Source organism: Scardinius erythrophthalmus (genome assembly GCF_964197995.2).
Source record: "Scardinius erythrophthalmus genome assembly, chromosome: 22".
Classification (NCBI taxonomy): domain Eukaryota; kingdom Metazoa; phylum Chordata; class Actinopteri; order Cypriniformes; family Leuciscidae; genus Scardinius; species Scardinius erythrophthalmus.
Genome location: NC_138242.1, coordinates 16371602 through 16386269, shown reverse-complemented (window position 1 = coordinate 16386269; position 14668 = coordinate 16371602). Strand labels below are relative to the sequence as shown.

The window sequence follows — 14668 nt, the reverse complement described above, 5'->3', positions numbered from 1 at the left end:
TAGTGGCCAAGTTTTGCGCAGCTCCCCGTCAATGATCTATCTATAGCACCCACTCAGCTGGCGCTGTCCCTGCAGAGAAGCTACGTAGGCAGTGTAATTATTATTATTATTTTTTTTTTTTGTTGTTCCGTTACCTCCAACCCTCGTTTTGAGTCGCCGGATCCACCCCCCCTCTGCGCTCCGGGACCTCCCACTTTACAAATTAAGCACTGATGCAGCCCATAGTGCATCTTTTGGATCATGCGACAGGACACACGAATAAACCTCGAGGCTATGACACCTATGATGGAGGCTATGATGGATCGTGTTTTCATGATAGTTTGAAGTTGTCAATCAGCCCCACTAATCAAACCACTGACTCATTTTATGTCAATTAGGGCTCTAATAAAGCTTAACGAACTAAGCAAATGGTCATTTTGTGCACTCTGCATCCATACTGGACAAGGTCAAGCACTATGGCATTTTGTCAATTAAACTTCCATGGTTATTTCTTATATAAGATTATCATAGGCTATAGCCTATTGATTATGTTGATGAAGACACATTGTTTTAAATAAGTAGGAAAATATGCATAAAAATAAGATTTCCCAGCAAAATATCTCTAACTAAACAATCTGCTTTAAATTGGAATGACGTAATTCTGCAGTCATGTGGACTTTAAGTTCCTTATTTATTTATTTATTTATTTACTTTTTGGGCTGAAAACCCCCTCGCTTTCTCTCTCACCCTCCCTCGGAGTCTCTCCTCTCTCATGAAGGAGTTTGTGTCCTTTGGTCATACATTCATAGCGCATATACAGACTCAGACAGACGGAAGCGGGAAATAAGCGAAAGTTTTGCGGATATTTGGCCAGGGACGAGCAGTCTGGAGAGGTGCAGAAGATGTCCGGACACCGGGTTCAGTTCGCGGATCTTCCTTCTACCGGCGAGCGCAAAGGAAGCCCGAAAATTAGCAGTAAGATTTCGGAGTTTCTGTTTCCTCCGGCTATGTATTCCTCAAAACCGAGTGTGCAGCCTACCTAGTATTTTTGGTCGGCATCGTAGACGCCGTGCTCACCCACAAATACTAATATATGCCCAAAAAGGCAGCCTAGGTAGGCAGCACACTCTGGTTTTGACGCACAGCCTCGGAGTTTGAAGTTAGAGAAGAGTTGGTTAAGCTGTGTCACTTTTTATTTAAGGTTAGCCTCGAGGCAAACTGTAGAATGCTGCTATGAAATGAAAAATATTAAGGACAATAAAATTCTGAATTATTTTAAAAAGAGGTCAAGTGGCACATTTTGCCCTTCGCATGTCAAGGTGAAACCCTGGGGAATATGTAGGCTAAATGATGTACAATAAAATATAAACATATTTTGCATATTAATTAATTCATAACCATTAATATTTAAATGTAGTGACAATTTTAAAGACTTTGTATTGAACTTCCTGTATTTGGAGGCAGAGTTCACTATTAGCTGGCACTATAGGCGACCCCACAGCTAAAAGTTTCAGGGGAAACGCCTTATTATTAAAAAAAAATACATGATTTATTTACTTTTTGGTTATAGGTTGCTTAAGGGGGCAACACAACTTACCCGCTGACACATCTTACCCCACTCTTCCCTGCTGATTTTGATCTTTGCTGATGTATACGCTTCCACCAAAAGCAGTGGCTTTCTGCTGAATGAAGCTTATCAGAAAACTTGAACAAAAACAGCTGTTTCATATCTCATCATAGTCTCATAACCTTTAAAACCCTGAGTGAACATTTTAGTTATTCTTGCTTGTGTTGCTACATTTTCTGCTGTTAATTTCTGCTCCAATGCAAGACATTTGACATTATAGCTGGGAGAAAACAACCTTGCCATGTGTGCATAAAAAGGCTATTCTTGGTTAAATGTCATGATACTAGTCAAACAAATGGGATTCCTTTCATAACTTGGAACCAATCCCAAAGGATCCTCAAATAATCAACTTGAACTTATATGGTTCATTTCATAGAACTTAATTTCATCCATTTGGAACATATTTAGTTTTTAGCTGATTCCTGTTTGATCCTATTAAATTGGTTCTAAATTATGATAGAGATTCCATTAGCAATTTTTAAGGATAAGTACATTCCTTTAGGAATCCTCTTAGAGAGAAACATGCATTTTAGGTTACTGGATATTGATCTAGTCATTTATGATCTTGTGTGCAAAAATGTCAGGAATTGAGTGCATTGCATTAACTCAAACTATCCAATAGTGACCTGGAGAAACTCTTTCATTGTGCTCTGTCTGTTATTTGCTTCATGGCTATTTTAATCAGAACATGTGAAATGACTTTGAATGGCTTTGGTGAGTCCTTTACTCTACATTTGAGTGCCTTCTGGACTATCAGAAGTGACGACAGAAGAGTGATATAAGAAAAGAGCAATATAACAGCCAGAGAGCTGCAATATTAAAAAATTCTTGCTCATTCTCTCGCTTTCACTTTCTCCGCAAACCAGAGAAAAAAAATCCCCCCACCGCCCAGCTTAGAAGTAACAGACTATTCAAGACTACTGAAGGTCTGCAAGCTCCACTTGGTGAAATTCAGAGTGTCGTAAGGTTTCACTGTTTGGATCCCTTCCACTGATACACAATCTTAAGGACAGGAAGTGTTTCTCTGGGCTGCAGTGCCACTGAAGTGAATGAAGTGGGTAATTGAAGGTTTTGAGCCTTTTAGACGCTGAAGTGAACTTTAGATTTAAGTCTTAAATTATGTACGTATAAAAATTAAAATGTTATTATTGTCATAAATGGAATGCTAACGTTGCTAAATGCTAATGTAGCTAAAAAAATTAGGCATGTTCAAGGGAAAATGATGGTGTTGCGGCTATAGCTTTAGCATGGTTGCTAACCTGCACTATTATGGCCTTCCTACCTTCATTCCAATTATTATTCCATCAAAAAACACACAATGTGTGGTGACGCTAAACTTCTAACTCAAACCATGTTTCAGTATTCGCCATGTCCACTAGTCCACTATTTTTTTGGACCTCATAACCCCTTTCCTTATTTTTTACTTTATTTTGACCTTACAATTTTTTAATCAAAATGTCATAACTCAATTTCTTGTGGTGAAACAGATTTCTCCAATCATTTAAGTCCACTTAAATCCTGCCCCTTTCTTACAAGCTTGCATTCAGATCTGCATCCAGTCAACAACCAGTGGATAAAACCATGTTCTCTGCCCTAGATTATTTGATTTTTCAGTTGCTATTGAGAGAAATCTGTTGCACACTTCAGTTAAACAAGTACTTGTAGTGTACATTTGTCTTGTATGCAAAATGGGACAAACTTTTACTTTTATATAAACTTTTTGTTCTCAAACAGCAAAAATAACTATCTGAGCCTTCTAGAAGTATACCATGTTTGGTTCAGTAAAGCCAAGGCTTATAACTTTGAGGTGCAGTTATGTATAAGAAAACTGTGATATGAAGTTTTACAGCATTGTGTCTTACTTCAGGTTTCTACTTGTCATGGCTGGATATGCAGACTCAGAGAGCATTGCTTAATCTGGAAAATTTTTAAGATTTAGCTGTATGAAAATGGGCTGGGATGTCTAGCAAAGAAACCGCCCTTGGTCTTGCTCCGTTTTCTGAGAGTTGTTGCGTATCCTCGTCTGTTCAGCGATAAATGAGAGAGTGTGAAATAAAGAGTAAAGCTTATATGTTAGATTTATTCAGTTATTCCAGTAATATAACATTTTGCCAAGTCTTTTATCCTAATCTTTGATCATCAAAATGACATATTTAAAAGTTTCTTCCTGTGAAAATGACTTATTCATGCCTTGAAATAGCTTGAATATAACTCTATACCCTTGCTTCTTTTAGTCCCCGCCTCCACTCAATCGCACCAGCTTACCTGAAACTCATTCAGAAGTAGTGTTGTCAAAAGTTCCAACTTGGTACTGAAATTTGAAAAATGTGACGACACCAGCATTTCCCTCTAGCATTTTGAGCGAAGGTGAACAGATTCTTAAACACCTCTGATTGGCCATTGCATTCAGGCGCTTTACATATATGTCTGTGATTGGCTACAATGATCAACGCTTCAAAAACATGTTGAACATGTTGGAAATGCTGGTATCATCACATTGTTCAAATTTCAGTACCGACTTGGTACCGAAGTCGATACTTTTGACAACACTATTCAGAATAGGAAGAGCGAATTAAACAGGCAGGCCCAGTTCTACGGGGGTGCTAGAGAGTGTTAGGCACCCTCAAACGAAAGCAGGAGGACACTCAGTTGATACTGTAATAATATCATATTGACAAAACAGATTTGGTAAACGCTGACGCTCTAGTATTTGCTCAAATGTTTCTATTTACTACGTGTTTTTGCAGAGGTGAGCGATGTAACCAATCACAGACATGCATTTTTGAGACTGTCTTTGGTACACTGCAGTTTTAAGGAGAAAATACTCAGCAATGGTGTTGACTGATTAATTTGCTCACGGTTTTCCTAAAGCATATTAAAAATAAACAACACTAAAAACTTGATTTTCACCACAGGGGGTCTTTAAAATCCACGGAGTCTGGTTAAAGAAAATGCATTCATCATAAAATAAGCTAGAAAAGCACTTTTAATAAGAAATCAAAGACAGCTGACGTCAATCAACTCATCAAAGAGAGTCCAACGTGCTTTTGACTTATCCAAATGGCTTCTAAATCTATTTTAAGGTGGTGGTTTGTGATTGGCTGATTGGTCATGACAGATACGCCGAAGGGTCTGAGGATCCTGTTCATGTAAATCTCTAATTGGATGCAGATGTCACGCATGGCCATATGATGCTCTCCTCAGCGAGGCTTTGAAGTGACTCTGGACTCGAAATACTTGAGGACTGGGTTTAATTTTCTGGCTCATCAGTTAAACCCAATACACCGAGAGAGAGAGAGGCCCTAGAGGAATGCATGTCTGCATGTGTATATGTGTGAAAGGGAGAAATGCAAGCTCAGGTACAGACACACATCCCTGGATGACAGGGCAGAAAATGCTGAATCTCCATGGTTACAGGGCAGTTGACACACCACGTGAGAGTCGACACAGTGGAGAACTGCCAGACCTGACAAATCCCTCTGAGTGGCATTAGCTCAGCACATGCAAGTGTGTATGTGCGTTCTCTACTATAGTCAATGCATGTCAAACACAAGTGCTGATTAGGACAGAAGGAGGGATTGAGAGAGAGAGACGAAAGGCAGAAAAAGGAACAGACGTAGCTACAGGGAGAAGACAACATTCAGAACTGTAGAATAGCACAGGCAGAACAACTTTAATGGGAAGTAAATGGGGATATTTGCTTTAGTTAAAGGGATAGTTCATTATTACTGTCATTAAGTGCTCACCCTCATGTTGTTCCAATTCCAAACCCGTAAGACTTTCGTTCATCTTCGGAACACAAATGAAGATCTTTTTGAAGAAATCTGAGAGCTTTCTGTCCCTCCATAGACAGCCTATGCAACTGACACTTTGGGTGCTTCAAAAAGTTCATATAGAGATCGTAAAACTAATCCATATGAATTGAGCAGTTTAGTTCTACATTTTCTGAAGAGAATCGATTGCTTTATGATGAAGAGATTTATTTTAGGCTTTTATTCACATATAAACATTGATCAGCAAACATAAACAGTCAATGGATGGATGGATGTATAGATAGATAGATAGATAGATAGATATGTAGATGACAGCAACATGAGCTGTGAGCACAACATCTGAGCAATAACATTTTCATCTAAGTTGGGTTTCTAGTTGGATTAGTGTAGGCATGACAGCAACTTAGAGAGTCCCAGACTTATACACAACTGTTGACCTGAATCCCCATGATCATGCTGTGGGATGCCACCCATATTTAGATGCTGATAAAGCTACAGTCACTGGACGGTATCGGGTTTCTCCAAACGGAAGTAGGGAGAGAACTCCAAACCTACTGTCCTAAACACCCCCTTTTTCCATCCCTTCCCATCCTCCTTCTCTCTATCACTGCCTCCATTCGAGGACAGCTAATATATCACATAGAGTTCACCGTGAAACTTAAGAAGGCGTTCAAATCTCCAGCGATCACAGAGTAAAGGATGCCGACAGCAGATTACCTCATTCTTTTTAACAAGTCTCCCCACTTTAGTTTTGCCCACACTGGGAACTTTGCACAAGTTGCTATATTACAGATAACAATAAAATTGAAGACACTTTTCCTCGTCCCGTATACTTACAAGAAGGGATTTTCAACTGGTGGTTCATGAAAGTACTGCAGAAGGTCCATGAACTGATATGTAAAATATATAGTATTTTTTTAATAATATTCTGCATATTTCAAAATGCATTTCTTAATATACTTCAGTTATTTTAATATACTTATTATTTAATTAATTAAAAGAAACAACCTCATGTTTTCATCTTTGGTTGAATCGGCTACAATAAAGAAGAAGTAACTGGATACAAATCTGAGACTAGATGAAGCATAACTGGGTCAATGACATTTGAGTGTCAAATATGAACATGCAGTGGGCTTAAACAGCTCACACTTTTACAGCAGATTTAGTTCTCAAACAACTGACAGTCGTGACCTAAATATGATTTTCATTAATAATAACAAATCCTAAAATACGGCATTAGTAACTTACTTTTCGTGCCATCAGTCATGTGTGCACTCAAACTCAGAAGATCTCCCGTTCTTGGCTCATTTTGAGTCAGACTTGTGAATTCAGTGAATTGTTGACTGGAGACTTGATCTGACCGGATCATTTAAATCATTGAGTTGTTGACTTGAGAACAAATGCAGTCGGATCGATCCAAATCACTAAGAAATCGTTCAGTGCGATTTGCAAACCGATTTGACAGGTTAATTGAAAAGAATCAGCTTGTTCACAAATTGGACACCGCTATCGTGTCTCTTAGCAAGTGATGATTTAAGTTCAAAATAATGAGGAAAGACATGTTGCTATACTTGAAAAAATTTACTTAAAGGGGTCATATAATGGTACATGCACTTTTACAAGTTGATTGTACTGAAGTGTGTGTTGGCAGTGCCTGTACACAACCATCATAAAATGATAAAAATCCATCCAGTTTTTTTTTTTATCTTCTTATATGTTTTCCTCCATCTCAAATCAAGCCGTTCGATTTTGTGACGTCACAAAATCGACGCCCCTCCCACGATTGTTGATTGACATTAGCGTTTCAACACAGACCTGCCCTCGCTCGTGAGCGAGCTGTCAATCATAGTCCGCGCGGACCGGCGCGGTCATTGTTGATATGCTAGACTGGAGCACTGTCTATGAGCAGAATGGCGTCTAAGCGATTGTGGTGTTCTGTTCTTGGGTGTAATAAGGAACACAGCATCATTTTGATGTTCCTAAATCCGAACCGCTGAAGACGCAGTGGCTGAGTTTGTTTTCGAAGGGAATATTCCCCATGATCAACGTCAATGCTTTCATGTTTGCGCGAATCATTTCACACACCAAACTGCTTTACAAACGAGGTCAGTATAAAGCTGGTTTTGCTAAGAAGCTGCTCCTGAAAAAAGGATCGGTACCAACTATTCGTGTTCCTGCTGCACCTCCAGAAGAACTGAAGTGAGTGTAACGTTTTATTAACCTTTATATTAATATTTATATTAATCTTTGCAAATCGCTTGCTGCACGCTTCACGATGAATGCGGCTGTTTACAACTCAGGTACATTACGGCATGTTTTCTATATACGACGTTCTCAATATAATTCATAATCCCACATTTATAATGAACAACGCATTATGGTTATTGTGTTATTGTGTTACGGTGTACGCACAGAACAGAGGGGCGGGGTGAGCAAAGCTCATTATCATTTAAAGACACATGCACTGAAACGGCGTGCTGAAAACAGAGCTGTTTTTGACCAGGTAAAATTAGTGTTTTCTTACAATACTAATGAGAATTTTTAATTAAAGTATATTACAAACTTTTAATTTAGACCCTAAAGAATCATATTAGCTTATATAATAATAGCGTATAAAAATGGCATTATATGACCCCTTCAAGTAAACCTTCTGAAAACAAATAAACAATGACTGATTAAGACATTGATTGGCAAAGAGAGTAGAACAGGGCCAAAAATAAAATGTATAAGTGTAATGTTTGTTTGTATAGCCTACAGTGTGTTAGAGGTTATAAACCAGTCTGACAGTGGTGTCTGATTGGCTCTACAGTGTGGGATCATGCCGTGTTAGAAACACTTTCACAGCATGGGCACCAACATTATCCACTTATTCATGGAGATAAGCCTCCAGTGAGTGTGTGTGGAGGACACTATGTTCTCTTTGAGAATCCAGACACTTGTTATGTCAATATCACCACCTAGCAGGGGATAAACCAGCCCACAGACCAAATCTAACCTTTCACCTTTCACACATGACCTCCGACTGTCACAAGAAACCGGATCGCCAAAATAACAACTACAAAAATCCTTACTGGTATTCACATTTGTCAGGTTTTTCTTGCTGCTTGTTTTCCATGAATGTTTGTTCATAGCAGTTTTTTTTTTTCAAAGTGTCAATATTTTATAAAGTGTGTTTTTTCTTTGATAAGTCGCTGAGATTGTATATCATGTTGGTTTTAATGAGATGGAGGGAATGGGAGGACAGATGTGAGGAGCTGGGTAATTGGGAAGATACTGAAAAAGAGAGAAGAAAATGGAAGAAAAGTTTAGTACATCTTAAGGTATATAGTTACCCAAAAATGATAATTTGAGCATCATTTACCTATCTCCGCATGACATTCTTTCTCCTGTGGAACACAGAACAAGATATTTAGAAGAATGTTCATGCTGCTCTTTTTTTAACTAAAAAATCTCTTTTGCGCTGGTGTTTTTGTATTATTTGTATACTATTATTATTAAATACTTATGTAATTCATATTAATATGTTCATTTTAGTTTTAGTAATTTTGTTATATGCATTTGTAAAAATAAAAAAAATATTTCTAAGCTTTAATTTATATTTATTTCACTTTAAGTAATTTAAATACTCCAGCTTCACCTTATTTTATTTCAATTAATTGCCAATGCAACATTTCTCATTTTTGTTCAAGTTTTTATTTAATATTTGTATATTATATATCTCGTATACACAAGTTAATGAACTCAATTATGAACAGCTGTGATGATGGTAAAAGTGGCGGGAAACTTCAACAAAGGAAACAGGAAACTGAAAAGAAACGAACTAGGAGTTCATGAAAATCAAACTATAACCATGACATATTTTAATAGTTAAATAGCTAATAGTTTTTTAATAGTTAAAGTAGTTTTAGTTAACAATAACTGTTTTACACATGTGCAATTGAACATAGCAGAAGTGCATGAGCCATATGCAGAACACTTAAGGTGCTTTTTAGCGCAATTTTCCACCGGACAAAATTGCGATTGTTAACTCATGATTTCTGTTCTGTCTGTGCGCACCAATCTTGCACTTCTATCTACTCCTCAACCAGACCACCTAGAGACTTCGGGTTTTTGGCATTATGTTAAGGAAGGTCTAATCTCGGGAACGCACAAAAAAAAACAGGAAAAGATTTACTATCTCTTAGTGTTGTGATCCCATGACGTCAGAAAATTGCGCTAAAACACTCACTGAGTTTTTATTACTTGTTTATCCTTTAGCCCTTGCTTTCTATATATTTTCATTGTATGAAAAAAGCAGCATGAACATTCTTCAAAATATAATTTGTTTTGTGTTCCACAGAAAAAAGAAAGTCTTTTATGTTTGGAACAAATGACAGAAGTTTTATTTTTGGCGAACTGTTCATTCAGAACACGAATTAACATATTTTACCTCCATAGACTGAAACTGAAACTTTGACTCTTTAAAAAGTCCATAAAGAGATCGTAAAACTAATCCATATGAATCGAGCGGTTTAGTCCAACATTTTCTGAAGAGACACGATTGCTTTATATGATGAACAGATTGAATTTATGCTTTCATTCACATATAAACTTTCATCAATGCACACATCAGATATTGTAAACAGAAGCTCAAGCATGTTCGCTTGACGTGCGAGAACCAATGAGGTTCATTCTCGTGTTACGCAGCATGTTTGAGCTTCCTCAAGAACCAATGAGGTTCATTCTCGTGTTAAGCAGCATGTTTGAGCTTCTGCAAGAACCAATGAGGTTCATTCTCGTGTTACGCAGCATGTTTGAGCTTCTGCAAGAACCAATGAGGTTCATTCTCGTGTTACGCAGCATGTTTGAGCTTCTGCAAGAACCAGTGAGGTTCATTCTCGTGTTACGCAGCACACTTGAGCTTCGGCAAGAACCAATGAGGTTCATTCTCGTGTTACGCAGCACGTTTGAGCTTCGGCAAGAACCAATGAGGTTCATTCTCGTGTTACGCAGCACGTTTGAGCTTCAGCAAGAATCAGTGAGGTTCATTCTTGTGTTACGCAGCACGTTTGAGCTTCGACAGTAACCAATGAGGTTCATTCTCGTGTTACGCAGCACGTTTGAGCTTCAGCAAGAACCAATGAGGTTCATTCTCGTGTTACTCAGCACGTTTGAGCTTCAGCAAGAACCAATGAGGTTCATTCTTGTGTTACTCAGCACGTTTCAGCTCCCGAAAGAGTTCTGTTCTTGCACGTTTCGGTTGAGCTTATGTGTATGTTCGCTGATCAATGTTTTTATGGGAATAAAATCCTAAATTAAATCTGTTCATCAAAGCGATCGAGTCTCTTCGGGAAATTTGGACTAGACCACTCAATTCATATGGATTCATTTTACGATCTCTTTGTGAACTTTTTGATGCGTCAAAATGTCAGTTGCATAGACTGTCAGTGGAGGGACAGAATGCTCTCAGATTTTATCAGAAAGATCTTTATTTGTGTTCCTAAGATTAACGAAAGTCATACTGGTTTGGAACGACATAAGATTGAGTAATAAATGACAGAATTGACATTTTTGGGTGAACTATCCCTTTAAGAACGTAAGAGAAAAAAGAAAGAACCCAGAAAAAACTTTGGAGGAGATACTTGTTGGGTTTCCTCTGTGTGAAATAATTGTATTCCCCAGACAACACTCGCAGCTGTTTTTGTGCAGATTTACTGCTCTGCTTGCAAGAGCTCTTAAGTTCCCCCATCTAAAATAACACCAGCACAGCAGCCTCTACGGCTCTACCTTGATGCAAATCACGAGCATTGTCTCAGGCAGTTAATTTCCGTTTCTTTCTTCTCATTCCTCTGGTCAGGAAGGTATGAATCACACTATGAAACGGTGAATGAGAGGTTTCTATTTCTCCCTCCTTTTTTGCTGACATGCTGAGACACTTCTCACGGTGAGAAGTTTAGTTTTACTTCCCCGACCACAGAAATTTCCCTTGAATTCTACAGCATTAACGACAGACTAAACATTCTTATAAAACTGAGGCTTGAGGGGAGTGTGAATAAGCACATGCTCACATGCTCACACACACATTGAGACCCATGGGCTGGATAAATGCATAAATCAATGTAGCTGCAAAAGATTACACTGCAAACTAAACACTGCCATAATTCGAGAGTGGTTGCCAGGGTGTTGCTATGCTGTTGCTAAGGTGTTAAGTGTGTTTTTAGCTTATTGTTATATGGTTGCTAACGTGCTCTAGGTGGTTGCTTGGTGTTACATCAGTAAAACCAAGCCCTAATTATATTCTGGTTTCTAGTTATGACAAGGAAACCTATGGAACCTTGTTCTCGCCACGGAATTAAAAAAAATTCAAAGATAATTGCGGCTTTTTATCTCACAATTCTGACTTTTTTAGCGCAATTTTCCACCGGACAAATTGCGATTGTTAACTCATGATTTCTGTTCTGTCTGTGCGCACCAATCTTGCACTTCTATCTACTCCTCAACCAGACCACCTAGAGACTTCGGGTTTTCGGCATTATGTTAAGGAAGGTCTAATCTCGGGAACGCACAAAAAAAATCCAGGAAAAGATTTACTATCTCTTAGTGTTGTGATCCCATGAGGTGAGAAAATTGCGCTAAAACACTCACCGAGTTTTTATTACTTGTTTTCTCACAATTCTGACTTTTTCTCTCGCAATTGCCAGTTTAGTCATAATAATCAAAATTGCAAGTTATAAAGTCCAATTCTGAGGAAAAAAGACTCAATTTTGAGTTTATATCTCACAATTCTGACTTTATAACATGCAATTGCGACTTTTTATCTTGCAATTCTGACTTTATTTCTCAGAATTGGGAGTTTATAACTTGCAATTCTGACTTTATAACATGCAATTGCAACTTATCTCGCAATTCTGACTTTATAACATGCAATTGCAACTTATCTCGCAATTCTGACTTTAAAGTCAAATTGTGAAATATAAAGTCACAATTACAAGAAACAAAGTAACACTTACGAAATAGATACATTGTGAGATATGTTTACAGCTGTTGCAATTATGAGAAGAAAAAAGTCACAGTTACAAAAAATACATTTGAAACTGCAAGTTAAGTCACATTGTGAAATCGAAAGTTGTAGTTATGAATAACAAAGTTGCAATTACAAAATATAGTCACATTGTGAGAGATCAAGTCAAATTGTAAGATATAAAGTTCCACTGGAAGATATAAAGTAACTCCATATGCTATAGGTCCCTCCTTAAGAACAAAGTGATTTGGTGTGGTGTGGATTAGTTAATCTTTAATAATCTAATTTAATAAGGGCTTGATCCAATACACATCCATACAGCACCCACAAACTGTGTGCGTCTTACAAGAATGTGGCATTAAGGTTCCCATGTATTATTCAGAGGGTACCTGTAATAAGACCTGAGAGACAAGACTCCAGACTGCTTGGTGTAGTAGCAGATGGCACCTATTTCTCTCAACACAAGCCACTTGTGAGATGAAAGAAGGCACACACACAATCATACACATCAAGCCTGCATGAATATGTCACTCTGTACCCGTCTGTATTTTACTTCTCTGTAAGATGTCAGGTTGCTCCAGCCATCCTGACTGTTCTGACAGCTGAGGATATGAAATGACAGGCCAAAATTATGGCATGGGAAGAGAAATATGTGTGTATTTCAGAGGTTCTCTGATAAAGATGTGAATCTTTGACTTAAATTCTAGTATTAACAATTTATACATTAATTATGTAAACTAAATCACATCAACCTTGTAGTTCAAACAGCAGATCAGGGTGCTAGCAATGTTAAGGTAATGTGTTTGATGCAAGGACTATATATAAATATATATAACTTGAGTGCAATTTAAGTGACATTTTAGTTCAATTTAATATATATATATATATATATATATATATATATATATATATATATATATATATATATATATATATATATATATATATATATATATAATGTATATTATGTCACCATCATATCTGCACAACTCAAGTATTATCTGTATCTGATGACTTTTGGATGTGCACATACTTCTACACTGTGCGCAGAAAGCAGTGAACACTACATAGGAGGGACATTCATCAGTACCTCTTAGATAACACTTTGGGCTGCTTAGACTCATAGAAAGCTCTTGTAGTTTCTCTCTTGCGGACATGTAGATGCACAGACACTCAGCTGTTAAATAAATATGGAGAAAGGCAGCCAGCAGGGTGGGTCGGATTTATACACATTCCTCTGGGGAACCAAATCTAGCCGCCGAGGTCTAACCACTAGATTTATTAGTTACATTCAGCACAATTCTCAACCCCAAATCCACTTTACAAGGGAGTTACACTCAGTCTGTCTGATTTTTATTCAGAAAATGCCATGAGAAAAAGTCTTCGCAAAGATCTCTAAACGTCGTTCTGGTGCCTGCCCAGTTTTTCCATTGACACTGGTGGAGAGTTTCAGACCACATGGCAGCTTGTGTTTGACCAGTGCAAGCACGTCTCTCTCACACAGAGAGGAAATGAATTAGTATAAAGAAATGGTCAGTCAGCTTTTTGGAAAGACTAATTTGTCAATTTGTAATGACAAGCAATCTTTTTCTGCTTGGGTTTGTAGTTTATTATTGAAACAATTCCTTTTCACTTTCTGGGTGACCTTAATATGATTGATTTCGTAATCATTAATCTCAACTCATACACCCACCCGACTCTAGGTGGTATAATAAAAAAATTCATTTTTTCGCATATGGGGCTACAACAATCAGACTTTAAAAAACTCTGAATCCTTCAGTGCTCACGAATTAAATGGTATTATGGATTTTTATTTATAATCTACAGACCCTTAATCCGTAAGTGTATGATTTACATTATTTGAACAGACCTGCATGGCAATTTTTTCTTTTAACTACTTTGTAAAAAGTACTGTATATCTAGTACAAAAGTGCTTGCTAGTTAGTTAGTTGGTTGGTTGGTTGGTTGGTTGGTTGGTTGGTTAGTTAGTTAGTTAGTTAGTTAGTTAGTTAGTTAGTTAGTTAGTTAGTTAGTTAGTTAGTTAGTTAGTTAGTTGTTGGTTGGTTGGTTGGTTGGTTGGTTGGTTGGTTGGTTGGTTGGTTAGTTAGTGTTGTGAGTGATGAATGTAAACATGAGGGGAAAGGACTCGGCACATGGATGTTACATGTTAAATTTTTAACAATATTACAATATTTTTATGATTTAAAGAGGTAGTTTACCCAAAAACTCACCCTCATGTCATTCCAAACCTTTGTTTGTTTTCATTTTTTTCTTTTGAATCAGATATTT

General features: G+C 37.5%; 1 protein-coding gene across 2 annotated transcripts in view; it reads left to right on the top strand.

The window, feature by feature from the left end:
* The first annotated feature begins 776 nt into the window (after positions 1 to 776).
* The window catches only part of kiaa1217 (KIAA1217 ortholog), a 124603-nt gene continuing 110711 nt past the window's right edge, over positions 777 to 14668 (top strand). For both annotated transcript variants that reach the window (XM_081353012.1, XM_081353009.1), the window contains exon 1: positions 777 to 954. In XM_081353012.1, coding sequence (XP_081209138.1) covers positions 882 to 954 — 73 coding nt within the window. In that variant the 5' untranslated portion in view covers positions 777 to 881. The remainder of the gene's footprint in view (positions 955 to 14668) is intronic.